The sequence below is a fragment of the Thunnus maccoyii genome, chromosome 8 (assembly GCF_910596095.1).
Source record: "Thunnus maccoyii chromosome 8, fThuMac1.1, whole genome shotgun sequence".
Classification (NCBI taxonomy): Eukaryota; Metazoa; Chordata; class Actinopteri; order Scombriformes; family Scombridae; genus Thunnus; species Thunnus maccoyii.
This window is the reverse complement of record NC_056540.1, coordinates 21,454,250-21,480,355: the sequence shown is the minus strand read 5'-3', so window position 1 is coordinate 21,480,355 and position 26,106 is coordinate 21,454,250. Positions and strand designations below refer to the sequence as shown.

At 41.0% G+C, this 26,106-nt stretch overlaps 1 protein-coding gene and 1 long non-coding RNA gene across 2 annotated transcripts; one reads left to right on the top strand and one right to left on the bottom strand.

Moving 5' to 3' along the window:
* The first annotated feature begins 1,132 nt into the window (after positions 1-1,132).
* On the top strand, positions 1,133-11,418 carry LOC121901388. Its single transcript, XR_006097274.1, has 3 exons — positions 1,133-2,662; positions 8,792-8,894; positions 10,382-11,418. It is a non-coding gene; the product is annotated as an uncharacterized LOC121901388 (long non-coding RNA).
* A 1,218-nt stretch (positions 11,419-12,636) lies between these two features.
* On the bottom strand, positions 12,637-25,768 carry apln (apelin). The gene is given in 4 exon segments (XM_042418135.1): positions 12,637-17,027; positions 20,141-20,324; positions 23,847-23,884; positions 25,751-25,768. Coding segments are annotated over 3 exon segments (234 nt in total). The 3' UTR covers positions 12,637-17,027; positions 20,141-20,146.
* Between the last annotated feature and the right edge of the window lie 338 nt (positions 25,769-26,106).

Here is a 26,106-nt window from a genome sequence, read left to right as displayed (position 1 = left end):
ATATACATATTTCTGCATACAACTACAAAATAAATTAAATTACATATTTATATAGATAGATATATAGATAGGAGATAGAGATAGCGAGAGAGGTGAATATCATTACCAAGGCCAGATACCTTAAATATTCCTGTATAATAATATGGGCTTTGCCTCCGTGTTTGAGTTAGGTAATGTATGTTAACGCCCACACACCTGACCTTTTGAGTCAAATCAAAATCCAGTATCATCCTTATCAGTCAGTGTGTACACTGGATAGCACAGTGCTGTGTCTCTGATGTGTGATTGGTTGGCTGTGGCTTGATGTTGTAACTCCCCCTAGCTCAGAGTTTGTTTTTGTTTTGTTTGTTTTTTTTTACTTTTCTTCTGCAAACCCTAAGATGAATATTTTGATGGTTTGTGTATGATCCCCAATAATTTATAAAAAAAGAATTTACAATGAAAAATATGTAAAATATATTCTACATGTCAACAAAGAAGAAAAAAATTGAGAGACAATTCAACTTTAGTCAAAGTTGTAGTTTAAATGGTTATGGTTATTTTGAAATTTTATTTTACATGGTTTATTGATTGTTAATGATGGATGTCTGTTTTTGTACAGGAACATGCAAGATTTATTGTTGTAGATTACATCGGTTGCAGGGACTGTATAGTCTATGGTTGGTTGCCTAGCAAAGGGACAGTTTGGTTCCTCAGTTGTTCAATACAGAACTGTCAACACTGAAAAATCTGTGTATGATAGTGTTAATAGTTGTGTTAGAAGTCTACATCTACCATGTATAATTTGTAAATTTCAATAATCTTAAACTCTCCAGTTTTAGATATATTTTCCATTTACATAATCCAGATCCTGATATTTTTAGATTTTCCACATAAAGCCAAATAGGTTAAAGTTTTATCTAGATTTAGATTAGATTTAGATTTTATGTTCTGCTCTGCAATAATTTAATATAATTAATATCCACTTGACTGTTTTCAACCTCTATCTCCCAAGTAACACTAGGTAAATTGTGAAAAACTACGTTAGCATAAAAATTCCCCATTATGTTTCAAGAGCTCAGACTACCACCTTACATACAATCAATGTATCTTGTTTGAACTATAGCCTGCATTTTTTTTCCCTTAATTTATTTGTAAGTCTGCCTCTAAGAGAAGATAGACAGTTTCAAATTCAAATGACTATCTAATCTGCCATTTTGTTACTTGGTTAGCTTTGGAAACTAATGTTAGCATAGCTCAAAAGGCATCGAAAAGAGCAAATGGACAAAAAGGAGTACAAGGAATACCAGAGCAGTTGTCGACTAGTGTTAAGTGATTCTTTAACCCAGTGTTGTCTTTGTCTGCAATGTCTGTTATTTACAGTATAGTATTTGTTTAAAGAACTCACTGAAACGTTAGCTGTCAAGAGACATTAACTGCTAGTGGCTAGTTACGTTAGCTTACATTAATGCTAACTGTTTCTTCCAAACTGAAAAGTTTATCAGTTAGTTTTTCTTTAATAATACTATGCTTTATGAATATTTTCAAACAGAATAATGCATGTACAGAGATATGTTATATCCGGCTACCATCTTTGTCTGGATTATAATTCCTAAATCTAAATACATTTTTGAAAAGGGTTCAAATATTTTTTATCCAGATGGTTGGAGGAGTTTGAGTATTCCTAAATGTAAGCGGTAGCTGTTGTCTGTAAGAATCTTCTTGGTATTTCAATGCTATTTTCAATGATTTATTGAGAAGAAAAGTATCAATGCTTGGTCAGATAGTTAAATTCATTCTCTGGCTAGCTGCTAGCAACTGTTGATTTCGGTCATCTGCATCCCAGTATGCAAAGCACACCTGGATATGGGAGCCATTTAGCTCAAACTTGTAGAGTACGCCTAGTAGTTAGTTAGTAGTTGTTCTCGCCACAAATTAACCACTCCAGAGTTAGTTTCAGACCAGGCTGAGACCACATTTCCCAAAGATGGTTTTTGTCATTTTAGGTTGTTCAAGTGCTCATTTTTCTGACACGTTTGTTTTTAATTAGTTATGTGATGATATTAAAAATGGGGTGCGACATCATGATTGACAGCTGTGATTGACAGCCTCCCTCAAACCTGAGTGACTGCAGCAACTTCTGATGCAAAATGCAAATGTTTGTTTTCATCTGTAATTCACAACTAGCTGTAGCTGCTAGTTACCGGCTGGTTTAACGTCACACAAGCAAGCAAGATGGCAGCTCCCAGAGATGAGATATTTTCACTTTACTTTTGTATAGCGGTCAGAAGCGGAGACGGGTCATCCATCTTTATATAAAATATATGGTTCAGACCTGCCCAAACAAATCGCACCAAGTGGGAAAACAAACTACCGTCCAATTCAACCAGACTAAAAAGTGCAGGTCTGAAAACGCCCTAAAACTTAAGTAGACTGCCAACCTTCTTTTGGGAGAAAAAAAGTGGCACAACACTAATGAACAATACAAAATTATACAACATTACCTTCATTTAGCAGACGCTTTTGTCCAAAGCGACCTCCATTCAAACTAATTAGAAGTAGCAGATGTCATATTAAAGAAATGTGCTCTCTTTTCAGCATTAACCTGCAGGACCTCCATCATTTTCTCCACCCTGCGGCCGCCCTGACTCATCTCCATTGTATCTCCCTGTGGCATCCAAGGGTCAGTGTGCTTTGTATATTGCTGATGTCTGTGTTTACTAGCCTTACACGGAGTGTTAGTCAGAGATGTCACCTACTAACATACACACACACACAATTGTATGTGCACGCACACACAGCTACACAGAAACAGTAGCGGAGGAGGAGAAAAAAAGTCTTCAGGGTTTGTGTTTGATAAACAATTCAGTGGAGCTAATTAGTTGATAAGACATCACTTTGATTTACTGCAGGGACTTGACTGCAACTATTGCCTGCAAGCCGAGCCTCACTCACAAGCTTTGTATTACCATATGTTGAATTTTTAATCAATTAACGTCCTGAAGGAGAAATGGGAAAGTGCAGATTCGCTCCAGTGGGAATGTGGGGGCAAGGACAATTCTCTGATATTTGCATATGGCTCATGCTTGCACTCCTGTGTACAGTTCTAATATGTGCTCCTATATGGATCGAGCGACAGTCGGAAAAACTGCTGTCTGCCGTTTCTGGAGTAATTAGTAGCTCTGACCACTCAGACAGCTGGCCAATTAAATGTGCTCATGGCTGCTGCTGCTGCTTGATGTGTGTTGGGCTTCACACAGAGGTGTAGATGGGAGGACAAACTCATCTCTCCGTAGTCGGGGGAGAGATGCCAGGAAAGCTTGGCTGTGTCTGAGGAGTGCTGTGTCTGTGTGCTTCTCATCTGGCTGTGCGAGCAGATAAGAAAGGGGAGGCAGAGGGAGAGCTGCTGATTCTGGGTTTATTCCACACTCCCCCCCCCCTCTTCTCTCCAGTCTGTCTTTCTCCGTGCAGCTGCAGGTCTGGGAGCTGACCTGCATTAAGACATCAGAAACTGCCGGATGGGCTAATAGGAATGGTTTTCTAGAACATCTTCAAAAGCTTGTTAAACTGTGGAGTTTTGGCAGTGATTTAAGGAAATCTGCTATTATGGTTTAAATAGAGTTCACCTAATCTGTGTTGGCAGATTAGAAACGCCTGGACTTTGCCTAAATGCTTCCTCGCTAACAGCTGACTATCTCCATACTAATGTATTTGTTAGACATGTACAAACGCAGCCTTTTTCTGCGTTACTCAATGAATGAAACCCATGAGTCAACATTTAGCCCCATTACTTTTCATTCATTATGTTTCTTTTCAACCAAATGTATTCAAGACAAGACAAGTCATTTTTGGAGAGTATAATCCCAAGACAAAAGTATCTCTCATTCTTAGTCATAAAGCGCTTTGTACTTCTTGACTTGCACTTTTTGTTGAAACATGCCTATACGATGCTGGATTCTTCCATTTTTTTTAATTGTTACCATTTTGCTTTTATTGTTTTCTGTAAATCCTCTGATGGTTGAATGGGAAAATAGCTTTGGTTTGGAGTGATCTAGCCAGTGGGCATCTGACAGTGATTTGCTGATCCTGTGCAATTTCTTGATGGCTCTTATCCTCTAAGGCCACAGGGCCCTAAGAGCCAGCCAATCACTGCCCCTCAGCACTCTGCTGTTGGCAATTATAGGTCAGTGTGTGTCACGACATCATTGTCTCCCCCTTTGAATGGCTCAGGCCCAGCTCCCGCTGCAATCAGTATGTGTTTTTCTCTTTGCTATTTAAAGTGGAGAAGAAATCCAGTAACAACATGACCACTGTTTTCTGAATCATTGTATGAGTTGTTTTACGTAGAAGAACGCTCTCTTGCCAAATCTCAGTGGAATGAGATTTCCACAATCTCCCATCAGATGGAATGAATAATGCTATGAAACACTCCTTTTCTATTTGGTCACCCAGTCTCCCAATGTGAAGCTTCTAACATTAGTCAAATAAATCTTTATTTTATGTGTGGAGTGGAGCAGGTGGACACAAATGCTGGAGAGCGTGGGCAGAGCATGGCTGAAGAATAACTTATTTATTTAAGCTTGAATGCAGGTAGAGCGAAACTGAACTGAATAGAGCTAAACTAAACATTGCAGGGCAGAGCAAACAGAGCAGACTGAACAAAGGATCTGACAAGACTGAACTGAAAACCAGGACTTGAATATAAACTGAACTAATGAAACCACAAGGAACAGGTGATGAGACACAAGGACAGGCCTGGAGCTGATTGGCTGGGGAAGATACAGGTCCAGGGCAGGACTAACGAGACTGAATGCAGGGCAAGTGTGGAGAGGAAAGCAAGCTGGGGAAAACAAGAAAAAACACAATAGGCAATAGCTGCTCCGGGCTGAGGACAAACCAAAAGCAGAACTTCATCCATGGGCCAAATAAAAGTCAACAACATAACCATGCACAGTCCTCTTCATATATAAACCGTCATTCACCAAACTGTCCTGGAATTACACAAATATAACTCAACTAAGTCCACATATCACACTGAGCAAACACAGCAAGTAAACTTGAGCAAATAAACTTCAGCATTACATTGGCAACCCAGGAACCTGTAAAGACTAGAAACATAAATTGCTGTTGACACACAAGAACCAATAAATCTGTCAAGCGCAGTGGTCTGCTTATTAAGGCTGCATGTAACATAACTTGGACTGAAAGACAACTGTTGCTCAGAGTTTCGTTCATTTTTTTTCACTTCATTCCATTGAGAGTCAATGTAGAAAGCAACAGTTTCTCAAGTGGTCCTTGAATATAATCTGCAACCTCTTATCTGTCCTTCTTCCCACTCAGTCCAGTCTTAGGCAGAAAAGCCTGAGGGCATCTGGTGGACTGATGGAAGGACATAGAGCCAGACTGGGAGAGAACCATAACACTTTACCTATAACGTGACAACTTTAAGTGGAAAATACCTGAGATGTGTAAACATGCAGCCTGTTGCAGCAGCTTACGTATGATCGCAAGTTCGAGTTTAAAGTCAGCATTTAACTCACCACTTTATTCAGTTGTACCATCTCTACTTAATTAAGTCAGTTATAATTTTAAAAAATGTCACGGACCGTGATGTTTTAACTTGTGCATTAATCGGATGAATTTGGGAATGAAATCCATTAATAACTGGTCATGGAAAAAGAGAAATAGAGAACGTAGTAGTTGTGTGCACTCACACATCTATTAGCTAACATATGATCCATGTTTGTCTGTTACATCAATAATTCAACGGGCATTTATCAATCCCTTCTGTTGTACTTTGATGTTTCAATAATGTAAGTAAGTAAATATGGTCATAAATAATAAAAATATCAAAAAAGTCTTTGGAAAACTTCTTCTGTCACCTTAACATCTACTAGTTTATGTTACAAGCAACCATGTGGTACCAGCTACAATTTCCCATTTCCAGCACAATAGATCTTTTTCACAGCACACATTTTGACCTGTCAAGAAGTCAAGTCAAGTCAAATTTATTTGTATGGCCATACTGGTGAACCATCGTGCTCTATACCACCATCTATAGTACTATATACTACTATAACATCATTAATGTTAGTAATAGCACCAGTGCTTTTCCTGCTTGACATGTCACAATATCTGTCACAGGTATGTTCTCCTGGTGTAAATATCAAAGAGAAATTTCCTCTGGCTCATCTAACATAAGTCTCTTACATCTTTTTAACTCTTCTGCCATGACAAGAGTTAATTAGGAATGACTTATACCTGCTGGAGGTGTAAATGAAGTAACATCTTGAGTCTACGTTCACCAGTTCCTCTCAGCAGACTTGACTGCTTTGATCCTGTTGACAGATCAGTGAAATACCTTGAGGGTAGTGAAGTGACTCGTGTAGCTGTCTGTCTTTGAGACTCTGTGTATGTGTTTGTCTCTTCGATTGTCCATGTGGCAGAAAGGTTTGGGCCGTTAACGCCTCTGTGGTCGCATGGCAGCCTGCAGAGCAAAGTGACGCCTTCCTGACAGGGTCGGCTCAGCCCTCAGAGACACGGCCTCTTAACTGGCCTTAACAAGATAATAACACTGCACGGTTCCAACTGATGGGCAGCAAATTGTTTCTGTAAAAGCTTTTGGGTTAGGGGAAAAGAGGAGTGGGCTTTGCTGGTGTGACCTTAAAGGGAACTCGTCAACGATTGCTGTAAAGCTCAGGATGTGTTATCAGATAATCTGTGCTATGCACACAGTTGATAAACATGTCGTTTTGGGTGACACCCTTACGATCAGCTTGCCCACTTCCTGGCTCCGAGCACGTTATGTATACATGTGAGGCCTGGACTATGTAATGTGGTAAAGATAGGCCTATCGAAGAAAAACCTCAAAGACAACTGGATGCTTTAGATTTTTGTTTAAAGCTGTTTATATCTCATGTTGGTAAGAAATAACTTGTTGAGGAAGTTTTAATGTTACCAGCATCCAAACAATAGAAAACATTCTTGTAAAAGGTCATTGCTCAATAAAAAGTTTTAGGCTGTTGTAACAGGACAGCGCACTATAAAGGCTTTGCACAGTTTTACAATGTCACATCATTCCCTCAGGGTTTCTCGTTTACACCCAATATAAGATCATAAAGGTTTAACGTAGCTAGTTTTACCTCTTTCATAACCCCATGCCTCTCCATGGACAACACACCTTCATGCTTGTGTAACCACGGCTCGGAAGGAATGGCAGGGAGACGGGGGCCAACATTTCTCTGTCTAATAGGAAAGGAAGTGTCCTTTTGGCCCCAGAAGAGGACACTTGAAGAAAGGCTTAAGGAAGGTAACAGTTTATATCCCAAGTCCATCCGTCATCAATGTATAATGTTCTAATGATGGGAAAGTTATGACCCTTATTATATTAGCCTACGGGCCTGTGCACTCGCTTTGTTCCTGGCTTGTGAGCTAAGGGTAATGTGGCTAATCTGTACAGGGTATAGGGTAATCCTGAAGGAAGTCTTGGCTCATTGACAAGTTCAGAGAAAGGTGCAAAATCCCAAACATCATGTTCTCCCATTGATGTTTTAAAAGACCATGCTAGTTCCAAAATTACTGTAAATCCAAAACATCTCCAACAATCTCCCCTCTACAAACAGTAGAGGGGAGATTCAGGGCAACACAAGCAGCCACATGTCACCCCCATCCAAAGTTTTGCTTTTTCCTACAAGCTACCCCCCCCCCCATCCTGTGTTTGCTGACTTTGTTTTTATGACCACTCCAGTGATCCGTCGCCACTGCAGAGCTGCTGGTGTTAATACAGCTGAGGTGCATTACACAGACTGTTGTTACTGCCTCTTACCTTACCTGGCTCCAGGCTCTGTTTGCAGCCAGGAGTTTTTTTTGTGTTCATCTCAGAAGCTGATGCAGAGATGTGAATGCACCTACTTTCTCACTCTCTCTTTCACACACACACATACACCGAGTTTGAGTCACAGTGCACCACTGCGACAGTGACTGCCTAAAAACATAAAATGTCCTGACAGTGCAACCTCCTGGCAGCAGATTGTCCACAATAAAGTCAAGGGCAGGATTAATGCTCAGTCAAAGATGGTTTTTTAGAGAGAAAAATTACACTGTATTGTTTTGATACTTAAAAAGTTGGCAAGCATTTTGTATTTTTTTTCAGAGTGATGAGTCTGTCGGTCATTAACATTAGCTGACTGTGCATGACATTTTCCAGCCCTGTATGTCGTAATTTCATACTGAAGCTGTCGCATACTGACCAACAGCAAACACTTAAGCACATAATATATAATAGTCAGTATTCTTCAGTTTAAGTTTGAAAGTTAAAATCCTTGAGATTATCACGGACACAAACCCCATTTTTGATACTAGTTATGGTCGACATTTTTTTAAGCAATAACCATCCATCAATGTATTTACATTTTGATAGTCCCTCTCTATGTGGTGCAGTAGTTTTCATTGTTAGTGGTGGAGTCGGCCTTTCCCATGCTGGATTTAAAATAGTCGATCAACACACAAGGGACTCACAGGAAACGATGCATGTCTGTGATCCAGCATCACTGTTTTTAATTCAATTGCATTGATATCAGCCTCACTGTTTGCTGTTTACTCTCCCACGGCCGTATCAGAGTCGTATTAAGTTACTGCTAATGCGTACCAAACATTTCCTACTCCTTCAACAACTCCTGTTGCTTCACATGTAAAGCACTGAAGTGGTGTAAGACAGTGTGGATTATACATATTGTATTTGTCAGAGAAGTTAACACTGACAGCAACAAATATTTCTCTATAAAAAAAAGGACATTTTCTCTTTTGTCAGCAGATCGGTCTTTAATATTGCAGGGAGTAATGCAGTAAGAAGGAGCAGCCACTGCGAACTGTGAGATGAAGAGCTGCAGATGACACACTTCCACCTCCTCAGCGAGGTAACAAACTTTATTGTGCCCTGCTGTTGTTGTGTGGAAAACTACTAGTGCCGTATGCAGCATGAAATGAGATTGATTATTGACTGATGATTAAAACAACACAAGTTTGTTTGATTGCACTGTAAAGACATACAGCTGTTGCTCTTCTGTTGTATTTCTGACAAATTAGCTGCTCAAGGAGTGTTTGTTGTAGTAATTGACTGTCTATAAAGATGGATGATGCATCTCCGCTTTCTACCGCTATGCAAAAGAGCGGCCATCTTGCTTGTGTGATGTCATTTGAAGCCACAGTCTGCGCAGTAGAGTTGGATGCACCCTCAGCCTTCCCGCCGCCTAATGAAGGTTTGAGAGCGGCTGTCACAGATGTCAATCATGATGTCACACCCCCTTTTTATATTGTCAATTAACTAATTAAAAACAAACTTGAGCACTTGCACTTTGGGAAAAATGTACTTGACGTGTACTTTGATTTTTTAGTTGGGCTCATGTGCCATCCGCTAACATGGAGGGGGCGGGACTTATGACCTGTATTGCAGCCAGCCACCAGGGGGCCATCAAGATGTTTTGGGGAGCTGTCATAACATCCATATTTATATACAGTCAATGGTTATAGTATTATGCTGCACTTACTGTTACCATGGTAACCGTTGGTGTCGCCAAATCAACCAGGACTAAAATCTTAAGGATTATAACTTTAAGAATACCACATCAGAGTCTTAATTGCCTCAATTGGGATCTCCAGACATTCGGGGCTGAATAGCAGGTTGTCCCTCCAGTCGTTCATTATAACAATAGCTAACATGACGACCACCAACCACCAAAGGGGAGACTGTAAAATTGTAAACAGGATTGGTTTAGGTGATGATATCTTACACTTTAAGCACACATCTCACTGATGATGTTGCTCAGATACCCGTCTATTGCTACATCACTACTGAATTACATGGATATAAATTTAAAAAATGTGATCAAAACTTTTGCAACACCTGCTCGATACATGTATGCTTAATCTCCAATCCCAGTTTGCACATATAATTTGAGTCCCTGTGGACCAGGTGTTTGAATGACAGCAGTGAGCTGGGTTTGTCAGCGGTTCTGTGGGCTTTGTTGGTGGTATTGTGGGAGAGCCAACTGCACTTATGGTTTTTATGATGTGGCAGAAGTTGATTCTGGGAGTCTGTGCCAAGAGCAATCCAGATGTTACTCCCGCAGACTGTTTCTGCGGTATACATTCAAACATGATGTACATACGTACATATGGTACAGAAGGCACACACTTCTGATCTGTAAATCCCACTGCTTTTCGTCTTTCTCCAGCTGAGGGGATGTTGTCAATAATTAAAGAACCTCATGAGAGTTAGCAACTGTGTCCGACACTCATTATCCACAGTACCTCACTCATCATCCTGGGAGTTTTATTTTTTTCTTACAACAAACCCAATATACCCAGCTTCTCCTTCACCCACCCCCCTCTCCCTTTCTCCCAGCAGTGCTCTAGTGGCTGGCAGGCAGTGACACACATTCCAGCAGTGACAGTGAACAGGGCTGGAGCCACTCTCACAGATGGACCTTGAACTTTTTAAAGGGACATCTGGCCTCGCAGTAATGCCCCACCGGCGGCCCTCACTGCCCAGCTACAAACTGTAACTCTATAGCCTCATTGTCACGCTCCATATCCTCCCGCTGACCCCAAGCCCAATTATACAGCTGACCCAGGCTTGATGATATAACCTTGGGCGTCTTTTGGGGGCTGCTGGGGCTCAGGGGTGCACCTCTTGTCTATCATGACATGTCAGCTCTGCGCGTTAACCAGACACTTCCCTGAGTGGTCCCAGTGGGGGTTTAGGAGGAAGAGTGGCTGCCATGCAAGGTCCAGTATATTTCAACACATTGCCTCAGTTAGGTTTGCTTATACATCAACAATATAATGATAAGAAAATAGTGAGTGAAGGTGTCAAATGTGTCATTTCTAGTACAACTTTTTAAAAAATCTTCCCAGTGTTTCCATAAATATTGAGTACGTACATCATAAGCAGAGGAATCTACCGATATTTAATCAAAAAGCAAAGGGTTATAGATTTTTTGACAGGTTTAATCCAGCAGTAGTGTTCCCAAAAAATTTGAAATACAGTATAAATGTTGGGACACAGTGTGTTTACCTCTACTGAAATCTTTTCTGAATGTCAAGCAGCACTAAATGAGGCTCTATTGTATGTAGAAACGACATGTATGCTCGCTGAATCTTTTAGACATATCTATAGTCTCCATGCATGCTCAGCAGCTGCCATGCATTAATGTGCAGCTTGCTTAGTATGCACTATAAGCTCTGGAAAGGCTCCCTGTCACTGGTGATGTGTTCCTTAATGGATGAGGAGTTGATTTACATTTCCAAAGGTATGTGCATAGGCTACAGCAGCGCATGAATATCTGCTGGAAATGGCAGTAAACATGGCTGTTTTTGTTTTTTGTAGAATTTCAGGGCAGCTTCGACTACACAAATGTAGAATACACAAACAAGGGGTTGACATGAAGTAAAATAGTTGAAAAAATGTGAATAAAGCATCTGTGCTCAAGAATTTCTGTTGAGTAAGCAGGAGACTGTTCTTTTCTGATCAGAGCATCCCATTTGCATTTAACTATTGTGTGTTGGCTTGTTGATGTTTCTACTAGGTTGTGTCACTCCTTGTGCTGAACTGAGAGGATGAATGTCAACCTTACATTTCACTCCATTATAACAATTGTACACTGTATTTAACTTGTATCTGTTATTCTCCACCTTTTTCACAACCACACACTAGCGGCACTGGCAGTCTGGGTTGGTCCAGCACTTGGTTCCAGACTGGACTACAACTTTTGGGTGAATTGCCATCATACTTTGTACATACATTCATGTTCCCCAGAGGATGAAGCCCTCTGATCTTAGTGATCCCTTAACTTTTCCTTTAGCACCATGTGAGGTTGTCGTTTTTGTTTTTCAGTGAAATGTCTTGACAACAAAAGGATTGTCATGAAATTTGTAACAGATGTTCAAGTTCCCTGGAAGAAACAGTCTCATGACCTTGGCGATCATCTGACTTTTCATCTCGTGCCACGAGCAGGTTGAAATTCTCACTTTTTCATTCAAATATCTTCACTCCTACAAGATTGGTTGGCACCAGACATTCATTGCTCCCAGATGATTTATCCTGCTGACTTTGATGATCCTCTAACTTTTCCTCTAACACCATGAGGTTGTTGTTTTTTGTTTTTTAGTGAAATGTCTTGACGACAAAAGTATTGTCATGAAATTTGGTACAGATATTCACCAGCAGGTTGAAGTTCTCACTTTTCCATTTAAGTATCTTCACCCCTACAAGATTGCTTGGCACCAGACATTCATTGCTCCCAGACAATTTATCCTGCTGACTTTGATGATCCCCTGACTACTTGTAGTGCCACATGAGGTTCGCATTTGTGGTTTTGAGTAAAAGGTCTACAATTACTGGATGGATTGTTATAACTTTGGTAACTTTCCATCTAGCACCATCATGTGCTTTATTTTTTTTAGAGCTAATTAGCATATTGTTGCATGTTGACATGCTAAACTGACTGGTGATCATGGTAAACATGCTAAACATCTGCATATTGACATTGTCATTGTGACCACGTGTCTAAGTACAGCCTCACAGAGCCCCTATATGATATATGTTAACCTTTTAATTTGCTTTTTTCATTTCCCAAAAAAGATTTGACACACACCGTGTTTTCTTAAAATAAGATTTTTAATATTACTTATTATCATAAAGATATATTTACACACTTTACAGAAATAGAAAATAAAAACACAAAGCTACGCATGAAAGGAAAAAATAAAATAAGTACTCCAAGAGCTAAAGCTTATCTTTTATAAATTAGAAACCAAAAGTTCAAATATGTACACAGTATTTCAACCATTTCTGATACACTTGTTTTATTTATTTATTTATGTCATTTATTTTTGCCCAGTTCAACATCAAAACAGAGACAGGGACTGTACATTTGGCCTGGTGAGTAATATGAGCACACACCATAAACAGAATATAAGTTTCAGGAGTAATACATTGTCTTTCAAATGGTATCTGCTTGAGACCTAATAACACTGTTGCGATGGCGTGTAAAGCCTGCAGACTGCATCTCTCCTCAGATTGTTCTGAATGTAGCTGATTTTGGAAACAGTGGTTATATAGATGGAGAATGTGTCACAATCAAGGCAGGAGGGGCCTGTGCTATTCTGGGTGTAGGAAGTCTCATTTTGAGGCTCCAAGATTATGACAGATCATAGCCATTTCCCATGGGAGATAAAATCTAGTTATCCTTTGGATTGCCCAGCCGGTGGAAAAGTGTGAATGCATTGGATTGAATATCAGCCACTTGATCCTGCAGACACCCACTCTGAAGGCCAACATGATACAGTTTGATGGGCTTAGAGATTCACAAGGTAAAATCATGGAATGTGTTTAGTGTGCCAACTCTGTTTCCATTTCCACAATGAGTGAAATGTTTGGTTCAGTGTAACTTTAAAGGAATTGTATCCGGTAGAGAACTGAGAGTATAGAATGACAATAGGATAAATAACATAAAAACCTTGTGTTTTTTGTGATCTTTTAGTGCAGGGGTTGTGTCTATAGCTATTGGGAAACAGAGACCAATGGCTAAGCTAATATTCTATAACCTGCTGCTAGCTTATTCTCGTCTCCACCAGTAACACAAATCTATCTCTCTGCTCATCCCCACTTCTTAAACACTCCCAGCCAAATGCATTTGGACAAAAAGAACTAAACACAAAGGGGCAAGTTCTCAGAACAAACATTTTTTTTTCTACCAGGAAAACATGCTAACAAGTGCATAGGAACATTACTCAGGCCTTGTGATGGTCACAGAGAAGAGGAACTGGAGAGGAAACATTGAGAGGATAGGAATCGTTTCTCTTGTGTAAGCCTTGCTGGAAAAGAACATTAAGGAAAATGGTTTTGCTCCCCGAGCATAATGTATTGGTTTACCATTTCAGTTTGAGCCTGGACGTGCTTGTCCTTCCACACCACAAGGCCCATTAACCTGATGTGCAGGGGAGGGCTGTGGGCTATGATCTACAAGAAAAGAATGCCTGAAAGCTTTCACGTGTCCACGACATATTGTGCTGCAGACTACTTTTCTATTTTGTTACATCCACAAAAGATACAGCTTTTCACACTGTATTCAAAAAGTAAGCTTTGGACAACCAGCTAGACAAGAATCAGACAAAGAAATTGTCACAATACACTGGAAAACCATTCCATACCAAGAGACTCTTGTTTTCAGGGTGTATTTTTCCAGCAGCATAATGGAATTGCAAAAGTGCAGCCTTGCGAACCCATACAGAGAAGTCTTGGAGCAAAGCCACGTCTATTTGTTGGGACTAGTTGACACCGGAGGCTTTGGATCAGTGGGATATTTGGCTTTGATTTTTGGATTCAACTGATAACCAGACAAAGGTTCAAAGGGTACTTTACATAAACATTGGTTTGCTCTGGTCTCTGAAAGGGCAGCATGGCTGGTGCAGATGGTGAGGATACATTCATGAAGAACAGTGCGGATACAGACGTTGCTCGGCTCCGTAACAATAACTTCTGAGATGGGGAAATATTGATTTGAACCCCTTTTCATGACCCAGTCTACTTCCAGCATCCCAACTCCTGCGGCTCAGAACTTCCATCCCCAGCTCATATCTTCCTACTATCTTCCCCAATAATACATGAGACATCCTGAGAAAAGCTGTCTCATACCCAAGGAGCATTAATGAAATCTACATCTCTGTCTGAGAGGGTATGAAAAAATAATGGTGGAACTGAAATTATTACTCTTCACAGTGCCCTAGGATTTAATACATTTTTAATCAAGGTGAGCTTGGCTGGGTGGATTACCACTGTGATTTTAGATGCTCTCTTAATAAAAGCTTCTCATGCTGGGACTGAGAAGACTCTGCATTTTATTATAATATTTGCATGAGACATGGCGAGAGGGAAAGAGTGTTGGAAATCTAGTTTAACCAGCCAGTCGCTTATCTGGTCAAAACTGCCTTGAATAAGGGTGTTTGCTGATTGTAATGTTGTGTATTTAAAATCAGGTTCAAATCCGAATGAAAAAAAAATTAGGAAGTTGCTACGCACACCTAATACACAACAAACGACTGGAAGGTGGCTGCTCTACAGGTTAATATGTTACATGGTTACACACTGAATCAGCAGGGGTTTGGGGATCGGAAAGGGGGAAGGGTGTGGTTTCAGTCTAAGCCAATTTAACAATGAGCTCAGACTAAGTGGCCCCGGCCAGCCTTGGGGAGATCCATCTGAAAAAGATTAACTCTAGGATTTAATGAGCGTAATGATCAAAGCCACGACCACCTGTGCTGTGGAAGGGCAGACTAGAAAGGCAACTGTACCCAACATAATGTAGGGAAAGGATCTGGAAAATGACTGAATCTGGATACATGGCTATATTGGTGTATACATAGAGGGAGAGTAAAGATACAGTATACGAAAATATGCTCATATAAGCTTTAAATGTACTGTATGTTTGTGTTTTTGTTAAATAAATGCGCAAAATAGACTGCTCTAGTACAAGCCTCTATCACAGCACCCTGAGAAAAAAAGAAATAAAACTACTTAAACACAGAAATAAACATAAACAGTAATATAATATATTCCAGTATGATGGAAAGGCATAGCATTTCGTCAGTGAAAGATATCGGTCACAGGGTCAAACCAGCCTTATGCTGAATATTAACACAGCCAGAGCACTAGTGGTAGGCTGATCATGGTGGCATTTTAACTGAGCTGATGCTTGCTGTGATGTTGTCTGTTTTGTTTTTTTTTTGGTCTAATTTAACTCCTCCGTGCTAACATTGTCTCACGTGTGTTTTCTGTTTGCAGAAATTTAAAATGCATAATGTGTCAGTGTATCAAGACTTCAAACAAGAGGTAATGTGTTTCTCATTTCTCCCTAACCCTTTCATTCTTTCGTTCCTGGCAGCATTGTGGAGAAGGTTATTATTTGGCACTTCATTAAAAGGCAAGGTGGCCTGTCGGTGGAGCAGACCGCCCCTGCCAGTTAACAGTCGTGTAGAGCAGCTGCGCAGGGCAGCAGTGTGGTGAGAAGGCTGGGGATTGGGGACAGGATTGGGATTGGGATTTGGGGTCAAAGGACTCATCCAAGGTGGGACATGTTACAGTAACCTTGAGCGCATCAGTAAACCCCCCAAGGTGTTAATGAGTTCAGAAACACCAAAATAGCTTTGGATTAAAGAATCTCCTAAATGAAGGAATTATTCTGTCACTTAAATAGATTGTTTTGACAATATGTGCTCTCTTTTCAGTCCAACTTTACTTTGCATGTGGACGCACTCATTAGGAGGTACAAAGCACCATTAATAATGATAATTAAGCAAAGTCATGATGTTGTTTAGATGTAACGCTCTTGCTTTTCCATATTAAACATGAAACATTTGATTCCTTTTCGCAGCAGACATCCAGAGTATCAAGTGAACTTAATGTTTGCTATTGTCAACTATTAAAACTGACACTGCCCTTCCGCATGATTAGAGCCCTCTCCCACTAGTAAAGCCACTAAGTAGCTACACAGCAATGAAACTAGCGGCTGCAGTAACCTTGAATCTGAGAGATGGGAAAACTACACTGTGGAGAAGTGACAGATGCTTTAAGACTCAGATTGTTTTGACCGGGCTCCCTCTCCACCACATGTCATGCAAAGTGTTTGAGACACACAGGGAGACTGCTATGATTGGGCTCTATTAAGCAAATGATAGGAAAAAAAAACACTTGGGAGAAGACAGAGATAGATAAGTAGTTAGGGAGTGAGAGAAGGAGAGAGACAGAGAAATAGAATCTGATAGCTCGGGCTAAATACCTCCCACCCCCCTTCCCTGCCCCCAATTCCTCCTAGAGCTGAGGGTGAGCGGCTTGTCCTGATTTTTTGTGGACAGAGTTGCTTGAAGAACCAGCAGGTGCTATGGACATCACTCTTCAGGCTGGGCAAGCGTAGGCCCTTCGTTGCAAGGCCCCCCAAGGCAAAGGAAGAGCATAGAAATCAGAACCTGGGGGAGGGCGCTCAAAGCAGTGCCTGCAAAACAAGAAAATAACACAGGAAAGTGCCGTCAGCGTGTGTTTTTTTTGTTTCCTAAAAAACATTTCATGAGTCATGCAGACAATTTCAATTTCCTCCCCAATAAGGGTGCCCCTCTAGGCATTTCTACTGTTATCTTGCACCAGAACAACTATAAACAGTGGACATGGACATGTTCCAACCAGATATCACGATCTTTGATAGAAAAGTGAGGCAGGGGAAAAGAAAAACAATTGTATATCTCACTGTGATTCACAAGCCCAACATTATACTACAATCGGGGTACTGGCTCACTCCTTGTCAATGGGAAAATCTTTTATCTTCCTTCGCCTTTTATCTTGTCCTGTCTTGTGATAATTTCCAGAGATTTCACGTGAGTAGTGCAAACCTTGTTGCATGACAACAAGGTTCATTCACCGATAAGAGTCTGCTCTTGTTTCGAGATGGCATATTTCTGAAGTCATGTAATGCCCGGAGAACTGATGTATGTATATCTAATCTCCATTGAGTTATATTGCTGTTTGTTGTTCTGTCTTTTGTGCTGTTTGGGTCTGCAGGATGATCTCAGTGTAGCAGCTCCTTGAAGTCATGGTGTGTCACAGAGGGAGTGTATGGGAGGAGTTGCAGACCTGCTCTACATTTTTTCTGATGGAAAACTCTTTGGAAGACTCATTCACCGAGTTTTCTCACACTGAGGGTCTCAAGGGGCTTTTGTAAATTGCCTGCGGCTTTAAATCTGTAATATCCTGTCGTCTTTTAGACTGTCACTGGCATGGCTTAGATCCAAGAGTTGTAATAGCACATTCGGATCTGAGTCTACTCAGATGCTCAAGAGGATGACCGGGGTCGCCATCTTTCTTCTTGGAGTCCCTCACATCTGGAATGTGTAATGATGAAAAGGCAAACTTTGCCTCAGGTGTCTTAGAGAATAAAAGATGAGCTGCTTTTGACACTGAAATGGGGAGATGTTGCTAAATAGGATGGGCACTGTCACATCCAACATTGTTCTTAATCTCTACTTAAACAGAGCAGCAGTTAGGTTTAGGCCAGTAATGGCGTATCCACATTCAGTCTGTCTGCCTATGAGTCTCACCGGTCCTCAGCTGGGTGTCTCCACTGAAGTCTAGCTTTGATCATAAAACTTTGTGTTTGAGCGAAACAAAATGCATCACCAGCTGCTTCCAGAGGTGTTTTTCCTATCATCAGAAGTAGAGCAGAGCCTTTCAAGTTGATGTGTTGTCAGATCGACTTGATGGATGGATTGACGCTAGATATCAGGCCTTGTGGAGAATTAATTCCTCCAGTCAGATAGCATCCTGCCTGGGAAAAAAGAACTAACTCAGAAGACTTTTTGGAATCATTTACTGTGGTCGTTGATTCCTCTTAAATGCTGCTAATGCAAAGCCTGATTCACACGCTTGTCAGGTTGGGGTAAACTGGCATGCAATGGTATGCACAGAAATCCTTGAACGAGATGAACTTTGAGCCGGAGAGGGAAGTGAACAAGAAAGGGAAATCATCAGCATGTTGTGGTTTAAGAGGTGTTTGCGGAGACAGCATTGTGACTCACTGAGCCGTTCACTTTTACAGAGCTTCACAACTTCCTGAAGCTCCCCTTATTGTGTGGCCGGCACTCTGGCACCGAACACAAGCACTGACCACTCAACTCGCAGAGAGGATTCTCACATTTTATTGGCAGTCCGAGGAAATTTGGAGGACTCATGTTGTCCTTCAAGTGCACACTGCCCTGGCTTGGCCCTTACTCATTGTTTTCCCCTTTGTGCTGCTGCTTCTTAAGTCCCGTTTGGGAAACGAGAATGAGCTCAAAAGAAGTCCAAAAACACAAAAAGCAACATTGATCCATAATTCACCATAGATTGTAAAACCTTAGAGAAAAGAGTTTCCAAACTTCTTTGGCTTTGATCCCTTTTCCTTAAAACTGATTAACCATGCTTTGACACTCTCTGGCTGCAGCTTCGTCTCACTACGGCTTTAATTTATGGCGGCCCTTTGCAGGTCAGTGTTGTATGGTCGGCACCTCCTGCAGGGATATTGTGTCTTGTCGAGTTTCCCTGTCTCTCACAGCGTCTGGGAGAGACATGTGAATGGCTCCTGTGCTTCTTAATGCACGGACATAATTGTACTGCTGTTGCCTTTCATTCACAGAGACATGCTAACATTAGTAAGTGCTTAGACAGTTTTAATCTGTATATACTGTAAATTTGATCATGCTGTTTAATTGGCGGTTGTATGTTTTAGTTTCTCAATGTCGCTTGATCTGTTTTTGCTGAAATACAGTGTTTGTTTTGGTTCAGCATAGAAAATCAAACTGTGAAAAGGTGATAAGTAAAATATTATCTCTGATTTTGGATGAAAGAATTTTCACATGAAGGATTGTTTTACTTGACAGTGAGTTAAACATTCCTTCATGCAAAGAGGCTGAGCTGGGAAACCCAACTCTGAAATGTATTATCTTTGGTAAAAGGTTTTAATTGACTTGATCAGATGGAAAGAAAAGATTTATTTCAGCTGAATTGACTGAAAGGTTATGTTTCTAGTTATAACCGGCTCCCATATGAGGAAATAAATGACGCAGCCTTAAAAACAACCTAAGAAGGCAGGCAAGCTGGTAGGCTAAAGTCCAATAATCTGTTAAGACATGCACTTTTTCCAAAGCCAACAATAACATCCTTGTAGTGGGGTTGAGTCTAGCTGTGATGGTCCATAACAGATTTTCCAGTATTCCTAGAAGAGTTTTACTTTCCCATTCATCATCAAAAACATCCGAAATGTTTCTGCCAAGTAATTCAGGACTCAACATCATTCCTTTTAAAAATTCCTCTAAGTAATTGTATTTCCCCACTAGTCAGCAGCTATGATTTAATATAACGGGAAATGTTTTTGCTCCTTTTCTCTCGAGAAATGTGCAGCTCTGACCCGACAGAAACTCTGAGAGAAAGTTGGTCAGTTAGCCAAACACAGCAAATATAGGCGCATAATTTTACTGCCCTTTACTGCCTGACACTGACTGTTTTACTACAGGTTTGATGGCACGCTCTGCCAACAAAACCTAACGAGCGTCTTCTCACCCCTGACTGTTAGAAACTCACCTTGCTCTAGAATGGCATGGGCCCCTTGTGGGAAAGACGGGGCCGTGGGCGTCTCCTCTTCCAGCCGGCTGGTCTGTGGGTCTGACCACCCCTCGCAGGGTTTTGCTGGACCAGCTTTCTCACCGTAGCCGCCTCTTCCAGCTCTCTGCCATGCTCCGTGGAGGCCATGGGACCTGGAGAACACACACACGAAGGGGAGAACAATTAGATCCCAGAAAATGGCCTCTTCAGCCTCCTCTCACCCAAAGTATCACATTTTGATTATGAGTTAAGTCCATCCGTGCCTGAAGAAAATGCAAAATCCTAAGAGGGATTACAGAGGTAATGGATGAGGAAACAAGAGACATGTACAGATAACTATGTATGTGTGTGTGTGGGCCTCTTAAAGCCCACCCAGCATTGTAGTTCATCAAGTCAGTGTGGTGCACCCAAAGCCCAGCAGATAGTCTTAGTCCTGGCTGAAGCAGGAAACCCAAACCCTTCCTCGTGTCTCATGTCTCTGTCACTCTCCCTCAAGATTACAAACACCACGCAGCACCAGACCTTGCAGAGGTGCATCCTGTCTCGGTGTTTGATCCAAGATTAGAGATGAGCTTAATAGCTATGTGTGTGTGTGTGTGTGTCTGTCAGAGAATGTGTGTGAATATCTTAGGTGTGTGTGAACATGTGCATGTGTGTGTTTGAGAGTGATCCCAGATGTTCTCAGTCATCTCTCAATAAGTGTGGCCTGATCCCCTTAAGCCCCTCTTTTCCAAACGGTTAGGTCCACCTCAAGTGTCTCTATAACCTTTGGGCCAATCATAAACTGAGAGACCCCCTCTTGGAGAACCAGAGATCTGGCCAGAGAATGTTTTGCAGCACTTGTAATGGGAGATTTCACATGGGTGATCTTTCACACTATTCCAAGTTTTTTAGTCCAATGAAATCTGAGTAAAAACAGAGCAGGATTTTTTTATTTGGTCCTGTCAAAGTGATTAAATATCTCAGTGACCAGGTATTGTTGGTGTTACTTATAGAGCGATCCATTTTTAATTTTAATGAACAATCGAATGTACGTAATCATTCATTACTCTCATAAACAATCTAAATTACTGAAATGGAGCTGTGTAGATGTGATTAAAGAGGTACTTTGTTATTTAGTATTGCACTTTAGTAAAGTTGAGGGACTCACAAGAGAGATTTACAAAAGAGTGTAACAGAGGAAGAGTTATCATGACTCACTGGATCCTGCACTCCCCATAATGGAACTCAAAAGCGTTATTTTTTATGCTGCATTCACGCTATGTCAGATGGATGGGAAGGTTTGGAAAGATTCCCATGTCACGGACTTTTGAGTGTCATCTGGTAACTCCGAGGTTGTATGATATCTAAGTTGTGTTGGATCAGGGTTTAAAATACTGTGTATTGGCAAAATTACATTATATCCATTAAATTTAAGTTTAATTACATTGAACAACAGACTTAAACGCAAGGTATCCAAGTTTGCTTGGTTTTCAGCCACTTCCGTATTATCAAGTCGGGTATATAAAAGCTTTCAGAAAAATCCCAGTTTCCCAGTTGTAATTATGACTTGGAGGTTGATGTGAACACTGTTCACAAGTCGAAAACTTGTAATTATGGTAACTTCAATATGTCATGAACACGGCATTGATTACCCTTTTTAGACCACCCTATTATGCAACTGTACAGGTCGAGTAGTATTCATGGTGTTGAGTAAACTGATCCTTACGTGCAACAATCACTTTCCCAAATTCGTATAATGTTCAACTTCCTCGGAGCCAAATGGCCACTTTTTGTCAAGAGGAACTACAAATTCCCATTTGGCATTTTCTGTCAAAGCTGATTGACATCACTCATCTGGGGTTATGACATCCCAGTCTCCTCTCTTCAGAGACACTGACACCATTTTTAGTCTTAGAATGACCTTTTTTTGGGTTTACGAGGTCTTGGGTGAGGATGCAGCTTAAGATAAGTCACCCAGTCGACTGCAGAGGTGGGGAGAAGCAGCAAGTTTACTGAATACAGCATTTGAGCAGCTTACAAAAGCTATGATGATGCTAGGCTCCCTGGTCCCTTAAAGTTATTTTCAGCAATTTTAGTTCAGTATATTTATGTGTGGCAGAGTGGTGATATCTCTGGTGGTTATATGAACAAGGCACAGCTGTGACCTTATGAACGTGGACTGATTGAGACTTTAAAAAACTGCCTCTAAAACCTGCCTACTGCGTAAAAAACCACTTCAGCTTCTCTAACAGCCAAGATCAATTTGTTTGAATAGAGGGCAGCTTTCTTCAAGAGCAGACTTCAAAATGTCATTAGAAGCAAGGCAACGTTTCTCTGTAGCCTTTCTTAATTAACGACCTTCAGCTGTGGCATATTGAAGGAAATTTTAAAAGAACAACTTCCACTGAAATGGAGGAAACAGAGAAGGGTTTCTAGCTTTCAGCTTTCAACAATGGTGAACTGCATGACTGAGCTAGACAGCTTGTTGAATGTTTTGAATGTATATCCCTGAAACGCCAGACATCTCAAGTTCCATTTCCACACTAATCTTCTTCTGCGAGCACATTACACACTATATTTGTGGGCGAACACTGGGCTAATTCATTTGCAGCAGGGAAAAGTCTCTGTTGCATATTTCCGCATCCAAAGCCCATCTTTGCCCCTAGGAGCACTAATCTGCACATTATCCTTTTGTTATTGTTCCAGATACAGAGTGAATGAGCGACGTTCACACATTCTGAAGGCATTCAGCTCATTTCTTTCAAATCCAAGGGGTTGAATGTTAATACACTCTGTGTTTGAGTAGATTTTGAGGCTAACAGAAGTATTATGAGGAGGCCCTGCTTCCCTTTCGCCCCTAAAAACACCCTTAGCATTAAGAGGTAGAATAGACAGAAACACAAGGCTGTAGACTAGCAGTTTGCTAGAACTAGTTCATACAATGCTGCATTCGTTGGACCACGTTTTGAAGGCAAAAGTTGTTTTAGCTGTTACGAACGGTCACGCTTTCAGTCAGTATCTCTTCAAACATATTCACATTTGCACACATGAGAAAGTGACAGAAGTAATTGTGTGAGGAAAAGAAAAGAAAAGAGAACAGAAAAGTTAAAATCCTGCAAACTGTCTCATCTCTGCACACCTGACCAATTGCTGCGTTAAAAGTTACCAAATCCAACGTTAGAAAGATGTGGAGGGGTAAAGGGTTTCAGATACTATTCGACGATTTGACAACCGTTGCGTTAAAGCACACTGACACCTTCAATGTCTTACAGCGATACCTGCTGTAAATACTATGTTACACAACGCCCAACTGCAGCTGATCTTTGAGCGACGGTGCCGCAAATACATACATGGAGTCGCACTCGGCCGCTACACACACATACACACACACACACTGCAATGCGAGATGGTTAAGTAATTGTACTTCAGCTGACACAACTCATCTGCTGTTCCTCTCCAGGTGGCTCAGGCTGTTATAACTCAGGTCCATAATGAGACAATTTAGATGTCTCCTGCTATGGAAAGCTGTCAGCCACTGCTCGGCACCGAGATTTTGAAGGGAGAACATCTTGTGATTCTCCTGACAAATCTCAACCATCCAATCTGGCTACAGGATGGAAAAGTGTAATGAAAGCTGCTAAAAATAAGCTAGGCCCCAGTGATAACACTGGCAGTATAGATTAACTCTTGCAGCCTGTAGGGAGAGCATCACAATGTGACAGATATGACATACAGCAACAGCTAGCTTCATATCTCTACCCATCTGTAGTGGAATACGTATAGATTGAATGTGGCAGCATCTGTTGCATCAGGATAAGACCTTTTGATTGTTGCCATGGCAGGTCTATCATTGGATAATGCATATTTCATTTCCATAAACAAAGATATCTCAGCTATCTTATTGCTCTGAAATTGGATCCAGTCTCTGTAGTATCCCATTTGATCTTTTCCCATGAGACATTCCCATGTTTATGTTCAGCTGGTAAAACAGTAAAACGGTAGGATAACACACTGTATGTCTCACAACACTAAGCCTCTTATCTCTTCTTCTGATGACCTTGGAGCCCCTGGTTTTGCCCTCTTTCCACCAAATCTCAACACTTCTTTCCCCGGTTGGTAATTCCCTAATTAAAGTTTAATAAAGGGGGAATTTCAGGAATGCCTGGTTATTGCTGCTACTGGTTGCATGACTGCCTCCTTTTTTAAAAAGAGGAAGAATAGGACAGGAGAGGTAGAGGCAGAGGCAGAGAAGAAAATAGTTGACAGTGTCACAAACTGGCCAGTCTCCAGACGAATGATGAATAGCTGGTTGGCTGCTCCCTAATTCCCCGCCCTAGTTTCACCACCACCTCCTAAGGTGATATCTGTTATGTTGTCTTTTTCAAATGGCCGGCGCTCTGTCTTATTATGGCCCAGCGGAAAGTGGAATACTGACAGCTTATCCCTGTTGAATCTGCAACAGTCCATCAGTGGAGCCTGGAGAGATATACATCTCCCAGCACTTGTCCATCCAGTCAGAGAAGAGAAATGGCTGTCCTCTGGTTTAATGCCAAGTTCATCAACTGCCCTCATGGCTGGCAAGAGCAAACTGTATATCACAGTGCTGTGTGTCAATGCAGGAACACAGACAGCATGGCAAATGGGCTAGAGCTGCTTATTAATAGTTGTAAAGCTGATTTGTGTGTATCGACTGCCAAAACGACCACATAACAAATGTCTGCACTTGTAAATGCAGCCGCAGCATAATGGTTTTTCTGCCACTAGGACGTAAGAGATTAAACTGTACCAGCATGTGAGTTTAACTACAGCAACAAGTACACAGAGGAAAGTGTTGCATCCAATGTAAACATGCACCAGTCAAGCATGGCCACCAAAATTTAATCCATGCTGTGTTTAATTTTCTCTGTGTCACCGCAAATTGATTTGCTGTCCTCTTGAATCTTATCTGTTTGTTTACTCGTCTTGCTCATCACTCTCAGTCACACTGATTATGAATCAATTGTGTGCAATCTCATTGATCCATTGTCACAGTTGGCTGAGCATCTCAAAAACATTTCATACCTCCTCTGTGTTTGTTTTTTTGTTTGTTTTGTTTTTACTGTTCCTACATCACTTATCTGACACTTCGGCAACACAAATATTGCTCACTGCGGTTGTATCTTGATGTGTAAACAAACAGCTGGCGGAGTGGGGACAGGTCGGTGCTGGACCGAGAGGAGAAGAGAGGAGTTAGCTGTATGAGCCCACAGTGTTTTTCTACTTCATCTTGCGGCATCAAAAACATTGTAAATGAACAAAGTAGTTTATTACACATATGATTGTGCTTGTGGCAAAGCTCTATGGTCAGTTAGTTGGTCCACCACTTTGGTCCAGACTGTAATATGTCAACAACTATTGGCTGGATTACCAGTAGATAGATAGATCAGCATCAGCTGTACTTTGCGTTTAATGCTAATTAAAAAACATTTGCATGCTAACATGCTAAACTAAGATGGTACCTTCTAAACATCAGCATGTTAGTATGCTGGTCAGGGCACAGAATTAGCACCAACCACCAGTCAATTAATGGTAAAATATGCAAGTAGCTGGTAGATTTTTTTCACTCACCAGCATTTGAACATTCATAAGCTATTTGGCCGGTGGACAAAAAAGTTAATTTTGTACCCTGATGCTGGTGTTACCACTTGCACAACTGTACAGTCTGACAGAGCTGCTAACGTGGCTGCAGACTTTTTTCTGTCTGTATTGAGATTCTCTCTCTGTTAGCAGTATAATTGGATTAAATCAGAAACTAAGTCACAGGTCTTGCCCTCTCTTCCCAATAAAATGTCTTATTAACATGCCCTAAACACTACTAATAAAGCATTCCTCAGCAACATATTCTAATATAATGGTGGATTGGATTTCTATTGCAAAAACAAACACGGCACTATTACTAATATTTGCTTGACATGCACAGCATA